General features: G+C 41.1%; 1 protein-coding gene across 2 annotated transcripts in view; it reads left to right on the forward strand.

Annotated features, from left to right (window-relative positions):
* Positions 1–20,099, forward strand: part of znf407 (zinc finger protein 407) — a 150,994-nt gene that overhangs the window by 81,812 nt on the left and 49,083 nt on the right. For both annotated transcript variants that reach the window (XM_023276849.3, XM_055013850.1), the window contains exons 6-8: positions 6,098–6,264; positions 16,044–16,127; positions 18,352–18,472. In XM_023276849.3, the coding sequence (XP_023132617.2) occupies positions 6,098–6,264; positions 16,044–16,127; positions 18,352–18,472 (372 nt within the window). The remainder of the gene's footprint in view (positions 1–6,097; positions 6,265–16,043; positions 16,128–18,351; positions 18,473–20,099) is intronic.

The following is a 20,099-nucleotide window of genomic DNA, read 5'->3' on the forward strand; positions in this document are numbered from 1 at the left end:
GCAGACACATGTGGCCTCTTCATGGAGGTTTTAGTTGTTGTTTTGTGTGACATGCTGGCTGTACACTCCTGCCGGTCTCAGTGTGATATAACTCAGTAGCTATTTCCCTTTAAAATGCCCCTCTGTTTGGACTTGCTCCTAAGAGAGTCGCCTCTTCTTTTTGCGGCAGACTTTCTACTGTTGTTCTGTGCAGCAGGCCGGAGATGGATGTCTTTGTTCATTTGAATGTTAAACTAGCACCATCCAGGAAACTGATTTGAGTAGCCGCAGACCACATCGACTACAGTGCTTTCTAAAGCATTTCTCCTAAGCACCGTGAGCGATGATGGTGCCCTGTTCAATATCTTAGCCCGGGAACAAGCCTGTCGTCGGTCAACATTGTGCACGCAAACGAAAAATAACGAAGCCAGCGCCCTTACTTAGGAAACAGTTGTCCCAGAAATTTAATCTTTTACCCATTTTTTACCCAACACCCCACTGTAATCAGGTTTCAATTGACTGCCATTGAAGGAAGAGCTTCTCCTCAGACACATATATAGGTCCGAACCCAGTCAGACACCATTTAAGGCTTACTCAGTCTTCCTCCCAATATCTTGGAGAGCTCAGGGCCAAATGATTTAATCTTCATTCAGCTAATTTACTCTGGATTTAAGCTGCCGGGTTGTCGAAGTGCAGAGTGATGGAGTCTGAAAACAGGATGAGAGAGAAAAGGGGAGAGGAGGGAAAAACGGAAGGAAGGAGGGAGGGAAAGAGAGAGCGAGAGAGATAAAGTTAGAGCGATGGAGGGAGAAAGAGAGACGAGGGAGGAGGAGGGGGCTGAAGATGATGATCCATCCTGACCCTAGTGAATGCTGTCATGTTCCTCCCTCTAGGTAATCTCTCTCACTCACTCGCTATTTTGCATGTGAAAATGCTCTCCTGACAGTTGCATATCAGATAAATTTTCTCTCTTTTTTTTCCCCTCTCTCCCCCGTTTTCCCTTTGCCAAATAAACAACAGTCTTCACTTTGAAGTTGTCTGTTTGTGTCAGTTTGGCTTGAGGCAAGAGTCGGCCTCTCTCCCTCTTTCTGTCTTTGTGTTACAGTGTGAGAGCATCGGCGGATTATTTCCTCTCAAAAACGACCGGCCAGCACAACACGGAAAACCAGAGAGAAAATTTGTAGTTGTCTAAAAGAGTCAGCACAATTAATCCAGTCAATTATAGAAAAAGAAAAAAAAAAAAAACAGCTCTGTATGTTTGTATGTTAATTGCACACTTGCAGTCAGGACAAGCTGGAGTGTCAGTACAATCTTTAGACTTCAGTGAATGTCATATTTACTTTTCTGATGTATTCAATTGTGTGGTTAGAGGCAACATCAGAATCTTTTTCTTTACTCTTAATAAAACCAAATCCGGCCTTTTTTGTATCCAGAGCACAGGATTCCTGTTTACTCTAAACACACACTGTGCAGCATCCCCTTCAACAAGCACCACCTCACCACTTGGGGGTGACAGTGAGTGTGTGGTAATGAGTCAGGCCTTTCTCTCCAGCTCCTCTAAGAGGTACAGTAACGCCTCCTGAGGGATTTCTATCACAATTAGGGCCAATGTGGCCTGTGATGTTGTGACAGTGGCCCTATATGCCTCCACTGATGACAAGATCACATCACAGTATAGATATGGTAATGGCTGACAGTATAGACGCAGTAGCATGCAGTTTTCTGAATCCCAACGCAAGAGACTCACCTGTGTCTTTGAATAAATCTCCCAGTGTGTCAATCATGTGTCTTTGCTTTGTGATCAGAAGGAAAAAAGAGGTGGAGGACAGACAGAGTGATGCAGGAGGAAGAAAAACAGATATAATGACTGGAACTCACTCATGATTACAGATGGTTTTTCCTGCAGTGGCCTTTGCTAATCAGTGCTTGACAGTAAAGTGAAAAAGAAAAGGAGCAGTCATGGCAAAACAATAACTACTAACTGACAAATGGGTTTCTTTTTTACCCTTTTGTGTGTATATTAATGTATTTTTTGCTCTCAAGTGTTAAGCAGCCATCTGTTGACTCTTTGGCTTTTAATGCAAGACACAAGCAATGTGAATGTGATTATGTTTGGCCTCTTTCACACACATTCTTTTCTGTTAATCTAATGGCATCTAAATGCTTCACGAGCATCCTGCTCGCTTTTCCGTAAAAGTCGTTGCATCAATCTTATGATGCTGAACATATTAACATCACTGCACTCACTTTCAGCATGGAACAAGTCTGAACTACATCTTAGCAGCAGATAGGCACGTGCATGCTTTGAGTTGTGAGAAGCAATTTGGTGGAAGTTGTCTTTTTCCACATTTCTGCACCAATATTGGTCAAAAAAACATCACAGAGAGCACAAAAGACACAGTTTGCATGCCAAATCACAGAATACGCTTCTCATTAGCTTTGCCCTACGATTTCACATCTGTCACAAACTTGAATGTCCATAAAATAATACTCGACTGTGATGAGGACAGAGTGAAAACAGGCCAGGTTACTGAGACTTCATCAATGCAAATGTAATGTATGTAATGCATAAGGAGCTGAAGTTCAATTTGTTGCTTCTGGTTGTTTTCCTCTGAGCTTATTAAATAATGAAATGCGCCACAGACAGACTCACGAAGTCCTTTGTCCCCAGAGCCATCCTGGTAGGGATGGTGGACGTGGACTTTATTTAGCAGATTGTTCTTATCTTTTATATTATATTTTATATTGTTATGCATCTTCTAACCTTTTGTACCTCACTGTGCCTTATTGTATTGTAGTGTAATGCACTGCTGGATACCTCAATTTCCTTCAGGATTAATAAAGTATAGATTGATTTTGATTTGATTTGAAATACCTACAGCTACAAACAGCAGCGGGATCGAACATCTCCAAACCAAGTGAGATGTGCACATGTATGCACAACACACCAGCAAAGCATTTATTAACTAGGCTGCTTATTAATTAATCCCAACATGGAGATGGAATCAATGAGGATCTAATGGCAGTGGTCGTTAGATTATTATCATCACATGTGGACACAATTTCAGTGCTTTGGAAGTCATAAATACATGAGGCTGTCAATTATTTGCAGTTTTATAACCTTGTTGTTATTTTAGGTTCAGTCTTTTGTTTCTAAGTGCATTATTCCGTGTTATTCATCACTTGTTGCACTGACCAAACTTGCGTGAATTACAAACATCGTTTACATACAGTGTCTCTTTTTGTCACTTTGGAGGGTTTATCTGAATGAAACTGTGAGGAACATTCACAGAAAAGTGACCTGAGGGTGTCTGAATGAAAAAATCGCTTTAACACACTGAGAAAACCAGCAATGTTATGTCTCCCATGTCTGGAAAGAACTTTATTGTGATATCAGTGATCGTTTAGTGGTACAATATATGAATCAAATGTCCTTCATATCTATGTGTTGAGTCAAAAAAGATGTTAATAAACCTTCAAATTAACATCAGCAATTGTTATCCAATATAGTTTTTCCACAAATTCAGTGAATGTCTCTCCACGGTCCACTAACTGTCAGTTCTGTTTGCTCTGTAAAAGCAAAATAGCTTATCCAGATCCACACACTATTCCAGTGTGCATGTTCGAACATGTACAAAGGACAATATCATCATTGTCGTCATCCTCCTATTAACTGCGATACTTATTCAGAGTGTTTGAAAGCATATCAGGCCTTTTCTTCACTGCATACAATTAGAAGCCATAGACTTATACTTTTCATCCCTGAAATCCCTCTCAAGAGTTTCAGAACTTTCTCACTCTGGGTTGAATCTGAAATAGGTTGCCTTGGCAGAATTTAGTGAATTTATTATTTGTTGTTTGTTTTAGATTCCCTACTAGGACACATTATAAAACATTTCAAATATTTTAAATTGGCAAACCTCCCTCAAGTCTCTTTTACTTCTGTCTCTCCATCTTTTGCTTCCTCCCTCCTTCACACACATGCATACACAAGCACATTCACCCAGCCTCTCTCCCTCTTTCTCTCTATCTCTTCTCTCCCCCCCACCTCCTACCTTTGGTGTGTTTTGCATGGTGCCTGGCTGTTTAGAGGCAGTATGCATATGTATGGGCGAGACGGTGGATCGTGACGGGATCTGACATGCGGGGACAAGATCAAAGCACTCCATCTGATCCCATAAAAACAGACACAAACCCTCCTCTCATCCTTACAAAACCCCCACTGATAGTCAACTCTGCCAGCCCCGACTCCTCCATCTTCTCTCCTCTGCTCCTGCCTTCCTTTTCTCTTTCTTTTTTCTCCATCCCAGCATGCTGCGTGCCCACGTCAAGGCCTGCCTGCCTGCCTGCCTGCCTGACTTTGCGATTACGCCCCGTGATAAACAATGGCCCGTTTAGCTCATAAAGCAGGAGTGTTGTGCATAATGCTTACAATAAAAGATAGCATCTCTTCACTCATCTTATTTACCTCTCCCACGGTGGCATGGGCGACGAGCTGTTCTATAAATACCGCAGGGAGGAAGGAAAGGGAAGGAAATGCAGATGCAGACATACATCTGTTGGTCAAATAAAGTCACTGCCAAGTCAGTTTGGTGGAAATGAGAGGAAAACCAGGCTGCTTGAATATGCATTTCAGCTTCCAGCCAGGTGATAAAGGCGCCATTTTAAAGCTGCTCCATCCTTCTTGGCAAGTGAGCTTAAAATGTCCTCTCAACTAGCGTAGGACGACATCCATATCACATTTAGATTCATCTTTATGGAACATATAGATTGATAATGGAAGCCAGGACACATTTTCCTCTCTATCTCTTTTTTCCCCTCCACCTCCCCATCTTTAATTCCCTCCTTTCTCCTTTTCCCCCCTCCCTCCCACTCGTTCTCCTTTGCCCCCCCACCTCCTCCTTCCAGTAAGGAAGATGTATGAGTTTGAATTATTGATTCAGACACATGCTACATGCTGCTTGGAGTCATTATTTGTTCAGGTGAGTGTCATGCTGCTCGCTATGAAACAGATACCACGGGGATTAAGCGACACAATCAGGACTTAAAGACAGCCGCCCTCCCTAAAATAACATGGCCCTCGCTGCAAGACGAATGCTCCCCAAAACCCGACTTCATTTGTTTATGACTCGCACATTAGTCATTCCAGCCTAAATTATAGCGCGGGGGTAAAGATTAATTCAAGCGCAGGCTTTTTCTATTGTTTTTACTTCTGTGTGTTTCTTGAAGCCTAATAATGCACCAGATGAATATAGGTGCAAACATCCTACACACTGATGGAAAACAGAGCATGAAAAAACACAGCTTTTGTCAGGTTGTAGGCGTCAGCATGAAGAATAGACAGATGTCCGGAGCAAAGACAGAATGACATGCATATTCACATTCTTGCCCTGATTCTGAAAGAAGGCTTTCGACATCACACAACAAAACAACACGAACCAAACGGTAAATCATGCTTTACATTCATTGGATTGATACTGACTATTTAGAGGAAGCTGATGTGATAAGTAATGAGAAAGATGCTCTGTTGAGAAGTTTAGATAGAGGGAAGCTCTCATACAAGAGCCTTAAGAGAGAAGTGGGAGATAAAACGTGGCTAACTGTTCATTTAGCCCTGGCTAAGTGGTCAGGGACGCTGGACAGGTGAACTCTATTCTCCCCACTGGCCCTGCAGGGGTGTGTGTGTGTGTGTGTGTGTGTGTGTGTGTGTGTGTGTGTGTGTGTGTGTGTGTGTGTGTGTGTGTGTGTGTGTGGACTGTAACAGAATTTCTCTAGTCCTCTGGGCCCTGGTGCAAAGCAGAGAATAAATGGTGGAGGTGGCAGGCCAGGACAGAAAAATCAATGCCTGCTTATACAGACATGACACACCAGCAGCCAACTGCATTCTGTGTGTGTTGCGTGTGTGAGTGTGTGTGAGTGTGGGCGTAGATGTACAGCGCGCAATCATACGGCCCTGTGCTCCGTGGGTGTGAGTGCGAGTACCCAGCAACCTCCATTTCCTTCCTCACAGGGTAGATTTTCTAGCGTTTTACGTCAGCTTTGGGATCAGTAAATAACTCTTCGTTTTTTTTTTCCTCCCTCCTCCTCATTCCTCTCTGCCTCTCTTATTCTCCTGCAGGAAGTTTGAATGCAAGTTGTGCGAGCGCTCCTTCAGTGAAAAATGGGCCCTGAACAACCACATGAAACTGCACAGTGGGGAGAAGCCATATAAGTGTGCCTGGCCATCCTGCCACTACGCCTTCCTCAACCTATCAGCCATGAAGGACCACTACAGGACACACACTGGTGAGACACAGAGCTTCAGTCTCTTTTGCGAACCGTTACTGCTGTTCCTCCATAATCACACAGACTGACAGTCTAAAGTGCAAAATTCTTGAGATTTGCTTTATACAGGCACTCAGTGTTTTCATGAGTCTGGGACAAAGGGTTATTTATCAAGAAAGACTATACTTGGATCAGACATAATGTACTTTTTCATTCCTCTATAGCTGTGGACTATTCAACAAAATGAAGTTCAAGTGAACTGTGAAACTCACACATTAATTATGAATCTTCACAGCTTTCGTTGGAATAAATATACACAAGTTTTTGGCCGATAATAGCCACAACTTGTCCATCTGTACTGATTTTCAACATCCAGGAAAAGTCGAGAACTAGTTCTTGGCAGTCTTGTAGACACTCGTTAGATGGTTAAACGCACCTTGTGATCCCGATACGACTGTCACCGTTATATATTCTATCAGCCAGTTAATAGCCAAAGGGAGAAGGAAAACAGTGCAAGAATGAATTTTTTGTTTGTTTTTGTTTTTGTGCCATCCTTCAGATTTGGAGGATTGCATGTTGTGGAAATGAAGGTAGTGTGTATTCCCTAAATCCAACTGGTTGTCATGTGTATTTCCCCAAAACTCCATCTGGTCACCAAGTGTGTCTTCCTCAATTCCAGCTGGTCGGCAAGTGTGTGTTCATCAGATCCATCTGATGCGCAAGAGTGTTTCTCCTGCACTAAAGCAGTCCTCCGTGTCTTCCTCTACGATGGAAAAATATCTTCTAATTTTGTAACAAATCTCATTCTTTTTGGATAGAAAACAGATGATTTGGGTTTTTTTTAATATAAACTGTAGGTATTGGTTGAAAGCTATAATCTTTTAAATAAGTGTGTTTTTTTTTTTTTAATCATTTTAGTGCATCTTAACATCAATCCATCCATCCATCCATTATCTATACACTGCTTGATTCTCATTAGGGTCGTGGGGAGGCTGGAGTCTATCCCACCCTGGACAGGTCACCAGTCTATCACAGGGCCACATATAGAGACAAACAAGCACACTCACATTCACACCTATGGGCAATTTAGAGTTACCAGTTAACCTCATCATGTTTTTGGACTGTGGGAGGAAGCCAGAGAACCCAGAGAAACCCACACATGCACAGGGAGAACATGTAAACTCCATGCAGAAAGATCCTGGGAAGGCCGGGACACGAACCGGGGATCTTCTAGCTGCAAGGCAACGGTGCTAACCACCAAGCCACTGTGCAGCCACTACATCTTAACAGTGCAGTAAAATATATTTTTTTCTATCCTTAAATGAATTTAAATCCAAATTATCAAACTCGCTAATGCCCAGTTTCTTATTTAACAGGACTACACTGGTTCCACCGCAAAGAAGCTGGATTACTAGTGATGAATTACCAAACAGGAATTTGAGCACTGAGATTGTATTTTTTAAATTATGCAGTCCATCCTCTCCTTTTTGTTGTACATGAAATAAAACACTCAGCGAGACTGTGTTTTTTTTTAACCTACTAAAAACTTTGGACAGGCACACGGTGTGGTTGTCGGTGGGAGGATACTGTCTTGAATAATAGCCCCTCAATAAGACCCCAAGTCAGCTTCTTTGAAAGTGTCTTTATGCTTCAGCCCAGCAGTTTCCCCTCGGCCTCAGTAATGTCCCACACATGGCTCCTTGATGCCCTTTTAAGTCAATGACAGAAGCAGCAGCAGCCAGTGGCTTGACAGCCTGACTGAGCACTTGCAGGAGAGTTCTCCATCCGTCACGGGTGCCTGCTGTGTGTGCGACTTTGTGTGTGTGTGTGCGTGTCAGCGCAAGGCTTGCTGGATGTTATTTTAAATGTGTTTTAACAGTGATGTAACGTCAAGGCGCCACTGACATAATTAGACGTTTTATTTTCATTTGTTTCCAGCTCTCATCATTCCCCATCAGGCGGCTGGCGTCACACTGTCACCTAGCTGTCACTTGCAAAAGGTGTGCGGTGGTGTGTGTGCGTCGCTGTGTGAGAAAATGCAAAGACTTGAGGAGATTGAGCAAAGTGATTGAGAGGGGGAAAGTGATTGAGCAAGAGAACTTGAAAGATCAGAGGTGACCAAAATATGAACATGTGAAAGTCAGAGAATTAAGATTGAACCTGGAACAGCCTCATTACAGTGAGCGACGAGACCTGACTTGATTAGCGACGCCCAAAAAAAGCTAACACAATTTGCTCTGCTGTGACCTCCGACACTCCTTTGCCAGTTGTAATTGGTGCTGGGTTGGACGGTTAGCTGCAGCTATACAATCATTGCAATCACATTCCGGCAGCCAACCTGACACACTGAAATATTATCTGCATGTGTGTGATCTGTTTAAAGGTTATAAATCGTCTCCTTCACAGAGCTAAGATGCAATACTAATAAAATAAGTAGGAGATTTAAAAGTTGAACTAATCTGTCCAGGGAACTGAGCAGTCAGTAATGGAGGGGATGTGAGTTAAAGTACTTGTGTGTGGGTTATGCAGAGGCTCACAGGACGATGACTAACTGTGCCGTCTGCACAGAAGCTGAGTGTAATGATGTACACGTAGCTCATTAGTTGGAAAGTGTAAAATTTAGCGTCACAGACTGAAGGAAAAATAATCTAAACATCCTCCTTCCACCAAGAACTTCATCGTGGTTTCAAGTTTTGACTGACTTGGTTGATGTCAGCTGTGTAAATTGGTTTATAATCCTTTAAAATAATATTTCTAATCCCTTACAACAGCAGTTGATGATCATGCTGTAGCACCACGAGACAGACTGAGCAGAGGCCGAGCGATCGTAAAAAATATTTAGGAGAGTAATTACAAAAGCATATACATTCATAAGTACTGTAGTTACAGCCTATATTCTGAGGAGTGAGCCATAAGTACAAGTGCAACATTTAGATACGGCTTGGAATCATAAAGTTTGCAAAATGCCTTCACTTTACAGCAGCTTTGCACAGCCAAACTTTGAATTTCTCAACATCTTGAAGCATTGTGCATTGGACAGTTTGGAGGGAAAACCCCCCAAAAAAAAGAGGAGCAAAATTGAATGCAATGGATTAAACTGTGTGTTTGTTTGCCCAAATGAAACCAGTTAATCAGTTAACTACCTGCAGCAGACACCTAACCCAGCACCACTTCCATGGCCAAGAAAACCTTATGTTAGTACATCTGGCATGTTTTATTACCTCTCTGAGCTGAAGGTGCTCTTGGATGCACAGCCCAGCAAGTAAACTATTGTCACATTTGCCAAATACATTAGATAGTCGTCTACCTAAGCTGTCTTTCTTGTATGTTGAAAGTGAAACACACTTTATAACCTCCCTAGGTTATGACGCTTTAGGTCCCGGTTGCTGTCCCTCGCAGACGTGCATGCAGACCGTTGCTGAAACAACGGACTCACACTTGTTTTTATTCCGCTGCTTTCTAGTCCACTCTGAGGAAACATTCCACATACAGCACATTAGCATCGTAAACGTGAATCCAACTGTGGAAGTGAATTAAACCTGCATTCTTTCTAACAACCGATTGTATAGAAATGTATGAGAAAACGGTCTGATTCCATTTGTTATCTTCATTTGTTGCTGCTTGATTTTCCTAATAAGTTTATGGTATCAATCAATTGTTTCCAGTCTCTTTCAATACCGCATGATGTTCATTTTATAAATCAGAGCCCTATTTAGAGTAAAATAGGTGATAAAGCAGTATATGCTTTAGGCGTGGCTACCTTGTGATTGACAAGTTGCTACTGTATGGCCGCGTCTAGTGTCCTCGAGTTCTCAGTCACATCCACCTCTCACTGATCATGTCTGGTTTTAAATGACCAAAATGGTGACAAGACTTCAAAACAGCAATCCACCAACTAATTGGTGTTCTCACAATGGCTCCAACCATCTTTTATATACAGTCTATGGTGTAACTCAAGCCTTTGTCTCGCCGTCTTTGAGTGTAATAGCCATGATGAGCATATTTAAGACCCTCTTACATGGTTACCATTTTAAAACAAGACAACTTGAAACAGAAAATTCAACCTAAAGTTATGTTTTCAGTTAACTTGTGCTAGCAACAGTTTGGCTGTAGGGTAAAAATGAGAGGCCTAACTGTGTCTAACACTGTCATCCAGGTACTGTTCTCAAGTGATTCTGTAAACCTGTTGTTTTGAGATTTGTTAAAAAAAAAAAAAAAAAAAAAAGATTTCTGTGGCAAATATGCCCCTTGTATGAGTATTAACACTGTATTTCCCAAGTGAAGACAGGAAGCTTGTCAGGTATATTAACAGTGATTAAAGGGCTGGGTGTGATAGGCCTTTCTACCAGTAGAAATTTTGACTTGTAATATTGTGAAAAGCACAGCTGGAATTCATAACGTTAAAAATGACTGCATTCCATTTCAGTGAGCTACTTCCAGGATCCTTGTTTTATACAGTCTGGGTCACTGTCATGGCTTACTGGTACAATGAATGCAACCTACCCATTTTTGAAATTTGCCTCACATGTAAGCTATTCCTTCGTTGATTAGTCCAAATATTTTCCATGAGAAAAAGTCTATAAACACTTAATAAAGGCAAACCCAACCATACGTGATATATACATGCACCCACAACCACGCTGTAGTCGGCCTAACAACCAACACTAAGTGTGTTCCGAATGGAAAATGCCAAATGTCAAATGTCATCGTCCTGTGGATTGAGTTGATGCTCGTGACATGCAGAGCAAAAATGAAAAAAAGAAAAGTTAACACCTCAGCTCTCCTTATCCTGCCTGTAACGGGATTCATTGTTCCTCTCTGATTTGTGTGTTTTTTATGTTAATCACTCCCTGCTCACACACCAGTCGTGTCTGACGGAGGGGGGGGGTGAGGAGGACGGGGGTGTTGGAGGGGGGGATTCAGTGGTCGTCAGCCGCCAGGGTCATTTGTAACGGCTGATGAATGAGCGACTCAAATAAATAAATAAAGTGCACCGCATCTGACCCACCCAGCTTTTCCCAGGCTCCTGGGCGTTGTGGTGGCGGCGGCGGCGGCGGGGAGGGAGGCGGGGACGGGGGAGCGGGGGGGCAGAGGAGGGTTGAACACAGCGACAGGGCCACAATTGATTTCCTCATTGCTTCAGTTTGTCGCTTAATCTGGCGATATGCTGATAAATCTTCGCACTTTGTCAATTAATTTCCCTGAAAAATGAGACCCAAAATGGCGAGCACATCAATACAGCAGCGGATTCTGTGTCAAAAATTAAGCGGTAAAATTAATTGCCCTCCCATCCGCTCCTGCTAAAACATAACTAATGAGGGAGGCAATTATAGCTGCATGCAGACTCCTCCGGGGTTATTTAAAACACACACACACACACATACACAGACACTCATATATATAAATTCACACACACATGCAAAGAGAGGTTGTATATTTTGACTTCAAAGTTCTTTTATTGTCTCGCAATAAGGCATATTTAATTCCAGCAAGGGGTGGAGGGTTGAGGTGTATCATGGGAACAAAAGAGTAGAAGTGATAGCGATATTCAAATAGCCAAAAAAGTTTAAGGGCTCTCAGTGCAGACGCATTAGCAGGAAATATGGTTTTTCGGGCATTTTTGTGTCTGGCACGAGATTATGTGTGCACTGGGTCAAGTATGCTTTTGTTTGTGACTTACGGCTGAATTTACTTTTGTTTGCAACTTTATGTGCTCGGCCTTCAAGACTGATTGATTGACTTCACATTGAAGCTGGTAAAGAATAGGAACATTGTTTTAGGGTTAATGTTGAATTAAAGTTTAAGGAAAGGGCCACGTGTCATTAGTGTATAGATGAAAGGTAAAAGTTAACACGAATAACAGCATGATTGTAGTCAGTGCAAGGTTATATGGCGGATGGAAGGCCTGTGCTGCTTTGACCGTCCAGATCCTCCGGTGTTGACAGGAGCGTCATCCTCCTGCTACCCCACCTCGCTGTCCCCACCCGGGTCCTCCGAGCGCTCAGCCCCACAGAACAGCAGATGAAAAGCACACATGTAATTTATCGCCAATGTTTCCTCCTCAAGAATAATTGTGGCGACCGCGGCTGGGCGTAGGGATCGATGGCTATGGATTTTTCTGTGGTGGGGTCTTGTAGCGTTGGGCGTAATGAGAGATGGAAGGGAGGGAGAGGGGGAGTGGAGGAGGGACCGGTGGTGTTTTTCTGATCGGGAGAAATGCTCTGACCAGTGCTTAGTAAGTCATGTAGAGTTTAGAGACGCAGGACGGAATGTTTTATTTTACTTTCGCCGAAAACCATTTTTTTCCCTTTAAATCAGTGTGGGTGCTATCAAAAAATACTCAGAGCAGAGACATTATTAAGATCTTTTGTTTATTGAAAAATATCTGAGTTAATCTTCTCTGTGGAGAAAAGTAGCTAAATTTCTTCCTGTGCACCTAAGTTTTTACAATATCGGCAAAGTCGGTTGTAACAGTTTAGAGTATTTCACAAGAAATTTCTCTGTGGTTCCAGTCTGTGCTTTTCTCAATATTTTAAAGTCAGAGAGGAGAACAGTAATGGCACATATTTACATGCACTAATCAGGATTTATCAGATATATCAAATCACACATGATTCATTTAAATTTGATAGAAAATCAGTGGACATTTGTGGTGCTGTTTGCTTCTGTTGTCCGACAACTGTCAATTGTATGATCAAATAGCCATTAAGAAGGAGATCAGCTTCAATGTCGACCGTTAAACTCAGAAGTATTGTATGTGATTGTTAATAATTTAATCCTAGAAAGGAAATTTAAAAAATCAATCCTTTAATTTCTTTTTATTGTTGTTGTTCTCTTTTTGTCCCCGTTGTTAGTGGTAAATAATTGCTTGGAAAAAAAAACATAATTTTCTGTAATACATTGTCAAATTCTAGAATTTAGGTCATCAGTTGCAAAGAGGTGATTTCATGTCTACATAAAGAAAGCAGAATCGACATTTATTTATATGATAACATTGTTCTTTTAAACACCATCCACGCTGGGACTTAAAAGTGAACCTGTGTGAATTGGCGAACAAATGCACCATTTTAAGGCTGTTTTTCTCCCCTCTAAGTGGCACTGCATTAAAACTCTTCTCACAGTCGAGTGGCTTTAAATGGGTGTAATAGAGGAAACTTGAGGCTGCTTTGTCTCTGTGGACTCGGTGAAAGCTGCTATCTGTGCAGAAGAGGAGCAGAGCACCGCTGAGGCCCAGCTGGAAGAGTCACCCAAATGTGTTATCAGTGTGTGGCGAGAGCTCGAGTTCAGCATCAGCATTTAGATGAATATTTAAGTGATGGGGATCTCAGCTGCACATAGCACGCACGTATGTATGCTGGAATGTGTGCTGCGGCTCCTGCAGCGTTTCCATACATGTGCAGGTACGCAACATGTACATATAATGCACCACATGCAGTTTGATTTGTGCGTGTCTGCACAAATTTGCATCTGCGTCCATTCTCGAATTGTGTGCATGTGTTTCCCTGGGTGAGTCTTAGCACAAATGTTGCTGTGTGTGTGTGTGTGAGCAGGAGTGTGTGACTGAATGTGTGCGACGGCAGACAGACAGAGAGAGATAGAAAGAAAAAAGAGAGAGCGAGACAGAGAGACCATCATGCTGTTAATGACAGAGCCAGATGCAGAGAAGAGAGGAGGAGTGTAAAAAAGCTCTCCACGCTCCCCATCTGGAAGGCATCGCCCCCAAATGAAGTTGTACAAAACCATCCCATTGATAATAAAGCTAATTTTTATGGCTCTGACAAGTATGTAATTATGTTCAGCGGTGCTTTTCAGATTTTATCACAGTCAATAAACCACACTGGCAATTTCCCGTCCCCCATTTGACATATTTACACGGATCCATCTGATTGGAGGAATTAGTTAGCTATGAGAGCTCTGATGGATATACACTAGTGATCTGTGACTTCTGCTTGGCTCATCTGTTAGCCAGCTAGACCCTCTGCTCATCTGTTCAGTCTGTCTTTTCTTTTCTCGCTTTCTGGATTCCTCCTCTTTCACACATTTTTCCTTGTCTCACTATTTGCTTCTCTTTTTTTTTTTGTCTTAACTTCACCACTTTTTTGCTCAGTGGCACCTCGGCCGTCATTTTGCATCAAAAGGGTATCAGTCACTCTTTTCTCCTCCACTTAAAAGATTCAAGTATTTCATAAATCTTACTCAATAACCCTTCACTTATTACCACCCCAGATTTGAGATTGCATTTTACTATTTAATTGTATCAGTTTTCGATTAATGATGGTGCAACTTTTAAGTTAAAAGCGATAAAAAGTGATATTAAGTATGCTGGGCTTTATTAAGTTGAGGCAGACAGAAGAAAAACAGCTGAACCAAGATCAGTTTCATCAACTGTATAGCTTCACACAGTCATGTGAATGAAACCAGCTATACTACCGGTTTGTTTTATTATTAATGACACCACTTGCAAATCCAGTGAATTAAAATAAGTTTGATACAAATGCCGCTCCACTCAACCACATTAAATATGTACCAAAACTAAAATATTAAAGGGTTAGTGTCCTGTATTTTCAGTATTTAGTAAATACCCTGTTTTCGTTGCTTTATGATAGTTTTCATAGTACTTTGTATGTCATGTAGCACTAAAATGTTTAGATTATTGCAGATATCCTTTTTGCAAAAAATAAAGCATTTCAATGTACCAGGTGCATAAATATTAGCAGATACCTATGATTAAAGATCCCATATGGTGAAAATCCCTTCTTATGGTGTTTTGTACTTGTTTTAAATCAGGAGATGTAAAGTCAGATCTGTTAGGATATGAAGAGAGTTACTTCAGGTTCAGGCATGGAAGATTTGAGGAACCAATAGTAGTTCAGACTTGCATCAAACCTTACCTGAAACACCATTCAGAGTGAGCATCTGCTTCAGCTAACTCTAGAATGTCTCAGTCACTATCAAAGCTCACAAACTGTGTTGCTGTTGACTGCAAGAGCGAACATAACAGTCTTTATGCACCCCTAGCATCTGAGGAACTGAAAACCTAGTAGATTACAAGAAAATTCCTTAGTGTCAGCACTATGTAAGGCTAATGTGGCTAAAGTTTGGCTTTTTATTCCCTTTGATCATATACCCAGAGATCAGAGCTCTGTGGAAATTGTAATGGTGAGTGACATTCTGTTGAGGAAGACTGTGGAAAGTTTAAGGCAGATTTGAAGGAGGACTGGGTGGGTTACAGGTATACAGGCCTTATCCTATGTCTGTTTACTCATCTCTGTCCTCAAATATATTGCATTTAAATACAGCCAAATTAGCAGTAAAGCTGTTTTTACACATTCTTATGTTTTTGATGTCAGACAACAGAACAAGTATGAAACAGTGATGGTATGTGTCCACAGGATCCGCATCCCATTCATTTTCTATGTGAAATGCACCGCATTGCATACTGGTTCTAATGCGACTTCCATCAAATGTCTAAACTAGCCATTGTTGATCTATAATGAGGACAGATTCTTTGTAGTAGTTTGAGCTGAAAAACTGAAAGACATTCTGGAGACATGAGAGTTCAAAAAAGTGATGGGGACATTCCTAGTAAAAATCTTATTTACTTTTGTTTCCTCTTGTTCAAAATGTGCATGATTGCTTAATATCCAAGTTTTAACCAAATGAAATTAATAATAGTTTATCTTTTTTTAAGTCATTTGACGGAGATGTGTTTCTTGCTGCCTGCCTGTATGTTTTTGCCATTCTTTGTATTCCTAATGATCTCTCCATCCTTCTTCCATTTGTTTAATCTGTCTCCATAGGTGAGAAGTCTTATCTGTGCGACCTGTGTGGTTTTGCGGGAGGCACCAGACACGCCCTCACCAAGCACAGACGCCAACACACAGGTAAACAGCGGCACACACATCCTGAACTCATGTTGTAAACTTATCTAAGCACACAAACTGGCTCTTGTATGTGCACACCTTCATAATCTTAGTTGGTGATTGACACTTTAAGATCCGAACAGCCGCATAGTTTTAGCGACTGTTTTCTGTCTTTCACTTACACACACACACACACACACACACACACACACACACACACACACACACACACACACACACACACACACACACAAAGACTCACACAGGCACGTCAGTGTGACATGCTGCTGTCAGTGATAGGCATGTGTACCAGTATGGCTGACTGAATCTGAGATTTTTAATTTCAGTTATCATTTCACCATGTCATTCTGTCGCTTAGGGAAATTGCATTTTTCAGATAGGCTGTCAATAACGAGTGTTTTTTTGGAAATTGAGATAGTGAAACAAATACTGTTCTTAACCGTTGTCTGGCAGGCGTCCAACGATCAAGAATCCTGTTATAAATATTCATTTAGGTTTTCATAATTCATTTTGTTTGCTCCTCAGTTTTTTCTGCCATTTCCCCCTGAATCCTCCAATTTCTGTCCTGTTCTCCCGTGTTGACGTGTGTCAATTCCACCGATTTAGCTGCATATTCAAATCTGCTGTCATGCGGGTGCATGTGTCCTATTTGACAGTATTTTCTCTTAGCAGTGGCAGATTTTTAAAGACCACTGCTAATGCTAATATTTTTTGTCATTCAGGCTTTTGTAAAACCACATTGTGCCAGTGTTGTATATCTTTGTAATACATTAATACATCTGTAAGTTTCACAGCTCTCAAGCGCAAAAAATACCAAGAATGATTGAGTTATGTTATTCTTCTCAGTATGGAAATGTCACTGAAGCAGCAATTAGACAACATAAGTTAAATTGGTATCTTAATCGTGAGCATGTCCTCACAGTTTAGATTTTTTTTTTTTAAATTAGATTAGCAAGATAAATGGAGGTACGTCAGATATGGTAATCATTAATAGATATGATAATCATTAATAAACTGTGAAGTACAAACACCCATTTGGATTGCAAACAAAATCTTTCTTATCATATTTAATGGAGATCTGTTCATAAGGTTTCAACATGTTCTGCTGATAAATACTGCTGGGTGAGAAGACAACATTTAACAGTCTGATGACAACTGGCATTGTCACTGCACACATTTCAGCTGGAGCTAAAATTTTTGTTTCTCTCTGTTTACAGTTAAGCTGACATTTCATCTGCTTTCATTCTTAAAAAAAAAAAAAAAAACTAGCAGCAGTTTATCTAATTTCAGTGTTTACATATGACAAATAACTCCATACAGAGCTTAATCTTGCTTTAAGTGTTTCAACTAAAACTGCAACTTCCCAGTTTTCCCATGCAAGATATTCAGATTTACCATACAGCTCACACTGTCTTTGGAAAATCTACCGTAGATTTCAAACTTTTACTGCATTTATTATGTTGGGAAATAATGCCTATATATTTGTCATTAATTGGTCTCCAAAACTTAGAAACATGGTGTTATAAATCCTACATTTGGATTTATAAAGTGTCACAAGCTGTGCTTCCTTATGGTTGTCAAGCAAATTTGAAGCTAACTTTGGAAATGTCACAAAAAAAGAAATACAAATTGTTTTATAAACTGCTTATGAGTGAATAAACAGGGCTCCATAGTGTCGGTGATAGATTTTGCACGACTGTAATAAACAGAGTAGAACAGTAAGACATTGTAAACAAAACCAAAAGAAACAAAAAAGGAGAAGAAACAGATAAAACGAAGCACTTTGGCCAGTTATTCTCTTATGCCAGCAAGTATTGGCCACGATTTATCTAATCTGGAGTCTCTAGAAGCAAAAAAAAGGCTGATAATGTCATGTTAGTTAAAAGTCGGAACTAGTTTGGAAATGGTGTTTCCATCTTCCATTATGTACATTAGCCATTTTTTGAAGTCAAAAACCACCTTAGCAGGCGACTTTGTCACAACTCAGGAAGGGTTTTTGATTTTGGCCATTTATATTAACATTCTCTAATGCAAAGCTTCAAATACCGCCTAAAACATTTAGTAAAAACTTAGTTACACTGTTAGCCAAACTATGTCAGTTGCCGCCGTCTACTCCGTCTTATGTTTTTAAGTGTTTGTGTGTCTGCAGCTCACATCAATATGTCATCTTGGTCTCATCAATACTATGTCTGTCTCTTATCTTTCCAACCTGTCCACCCCACAGGAGAGAGACCCTTCAAATGTAAGCTCTGCAACTTCGCCTCCACCACGCAGTCCCACCTGTCACGGCACAAACGCGTTCACACTGGGGAGAAACCATACCGATGCCCCTGGTGCGACTACAGGTACCGGCTCATTGACCCGCACACGGTTGGCGGCGCTGATGGCCACCACCATGGCACTGATCATCAGGGGGTTGATAGGTGGGAGGGGGGTATATAGGAGTGTGTATGTGTGTGATGGTGAGATAGCAGGTGGCGTTGTAGGGTAGTTTGGGGTGGCGTTAATGCTAGAGGCTTTGTGTGGTTGTGTGTGTGTGTGGAGGGTAGACAGGTCTAATCTCCACAGCACGGCTCCATCTCATCACTCTGCCATCATCAACAGGCCCAGCCAGATCTCCACACACACACACACACACACACACCCTCACACACACACACACAATGTCACTGTCACTGGCAGGTCCCTGTCATTAAAACACCATCATACCACATCAGTAATTACACAGGAAATTGTCGGTGAAATTGAAAAAGTTTTGGCTGGCGTCGCACATCTCCATCTCTCTCTGTCTCTCTATCCCTTCTCTCTCTCTCTCTCCCTCTCTCTTCCTCTGTCTTTCTCTCACCCTGCGATTCCTCGTCAGCTTGTGGCAGAAGAGTGTGAAAGGGAATGATCTCAAACCCGTCATTGGTTTTAGATGTACTCTTCATTTGCTTTTTTCCCCTCTGTGACAAAGTCATTTCAGCAGCTTGCTACACCTGCTCCTCAGCACTTGACTCACTTCATCTGTCTTTTGTACGCTGTTCAACTTAGCAAAAAATGAAACGCTGAGAGGCAATAATTGTAGTCAGGCTATCAAAAGATTTTATCACCTGGCTGAAATGTAGGGCTTTTATTGCTTAATTTATGATGAATGTAAGATGCTTTGGAATTTTTATGTGTGTTATTTAAGAGGGTAGTGCCCATCGGTCCGTCCACCACTTTCATCCAGTCTGATATATGTCAACAATCACTGGGCACATTTCCATGAAATTCTAGACCAACGTTCATCATCGTAAGAGGATGAATCCTACTGATGCTTAACATGCTCTGTCTTTTCATCGAGCACCCCGGAAAATCGAAGTTTTGACACAAAACTTTGTACAGACGTTTGTGATTCCCAGAGGATGAATTCAACAGACTTTGAAGATCTCTGGATTTTTTTCCCCTGAGCACAACCAGAAAGCTGACATTTGTAGTTCTTTACTTGCTCAGGGTGAAATCACTGGGTGTCTCTCTATAACGTAATAATGTAAGGTCTTCACCTTACTATGAGAATTTGCTCTAAGGAGCATGAAGTTGGAAATTGCTGCTGTTGGAATGAAACCGAACTGAAAATTTGATTGAAATTTAGTACACAGTCGTTTCCCCCTCCAAATAAATCATTTTCAATTCAATTTGTTTATTTATTCAATTCAATTTATTTATATAGCGCCAATTACAGGTCAAATTGTCTCAAGACGCTTAGTTATGATTTTACTTTGAATTAATTACAATGAACTTAATGATCTCTTGACTTTTTGTTAGCAACATCATCGGGTAATTTGAAAATGAAATAAATATTTTTTCTAATTCTTTTATTTGTGGTTAAACAGTTAAAGTGAGCATTGTAAGCATTAATGCTGTTAAACATCAATATGTTAGCATTGCCACTTAGCACATATTAGCATGCATTATCTTCAGCATTATAATTGCTCTGCCTAAGAAAAGCCT

This window comes from Amphiprion ocellaris, chromosome 9 (assembly GCF_022539595.1).
Source record: "Amphiprion ocellaris isolate individual 3 ecotype Okinawa chromosome 9, ASM2253959v1, whole genome shotgun sequence".
NCBI lineage: Eukaryota > Metazoa > Chordata > Actinopteri > Pomacentridae > Amphiprion > Amphiprion ocellaris.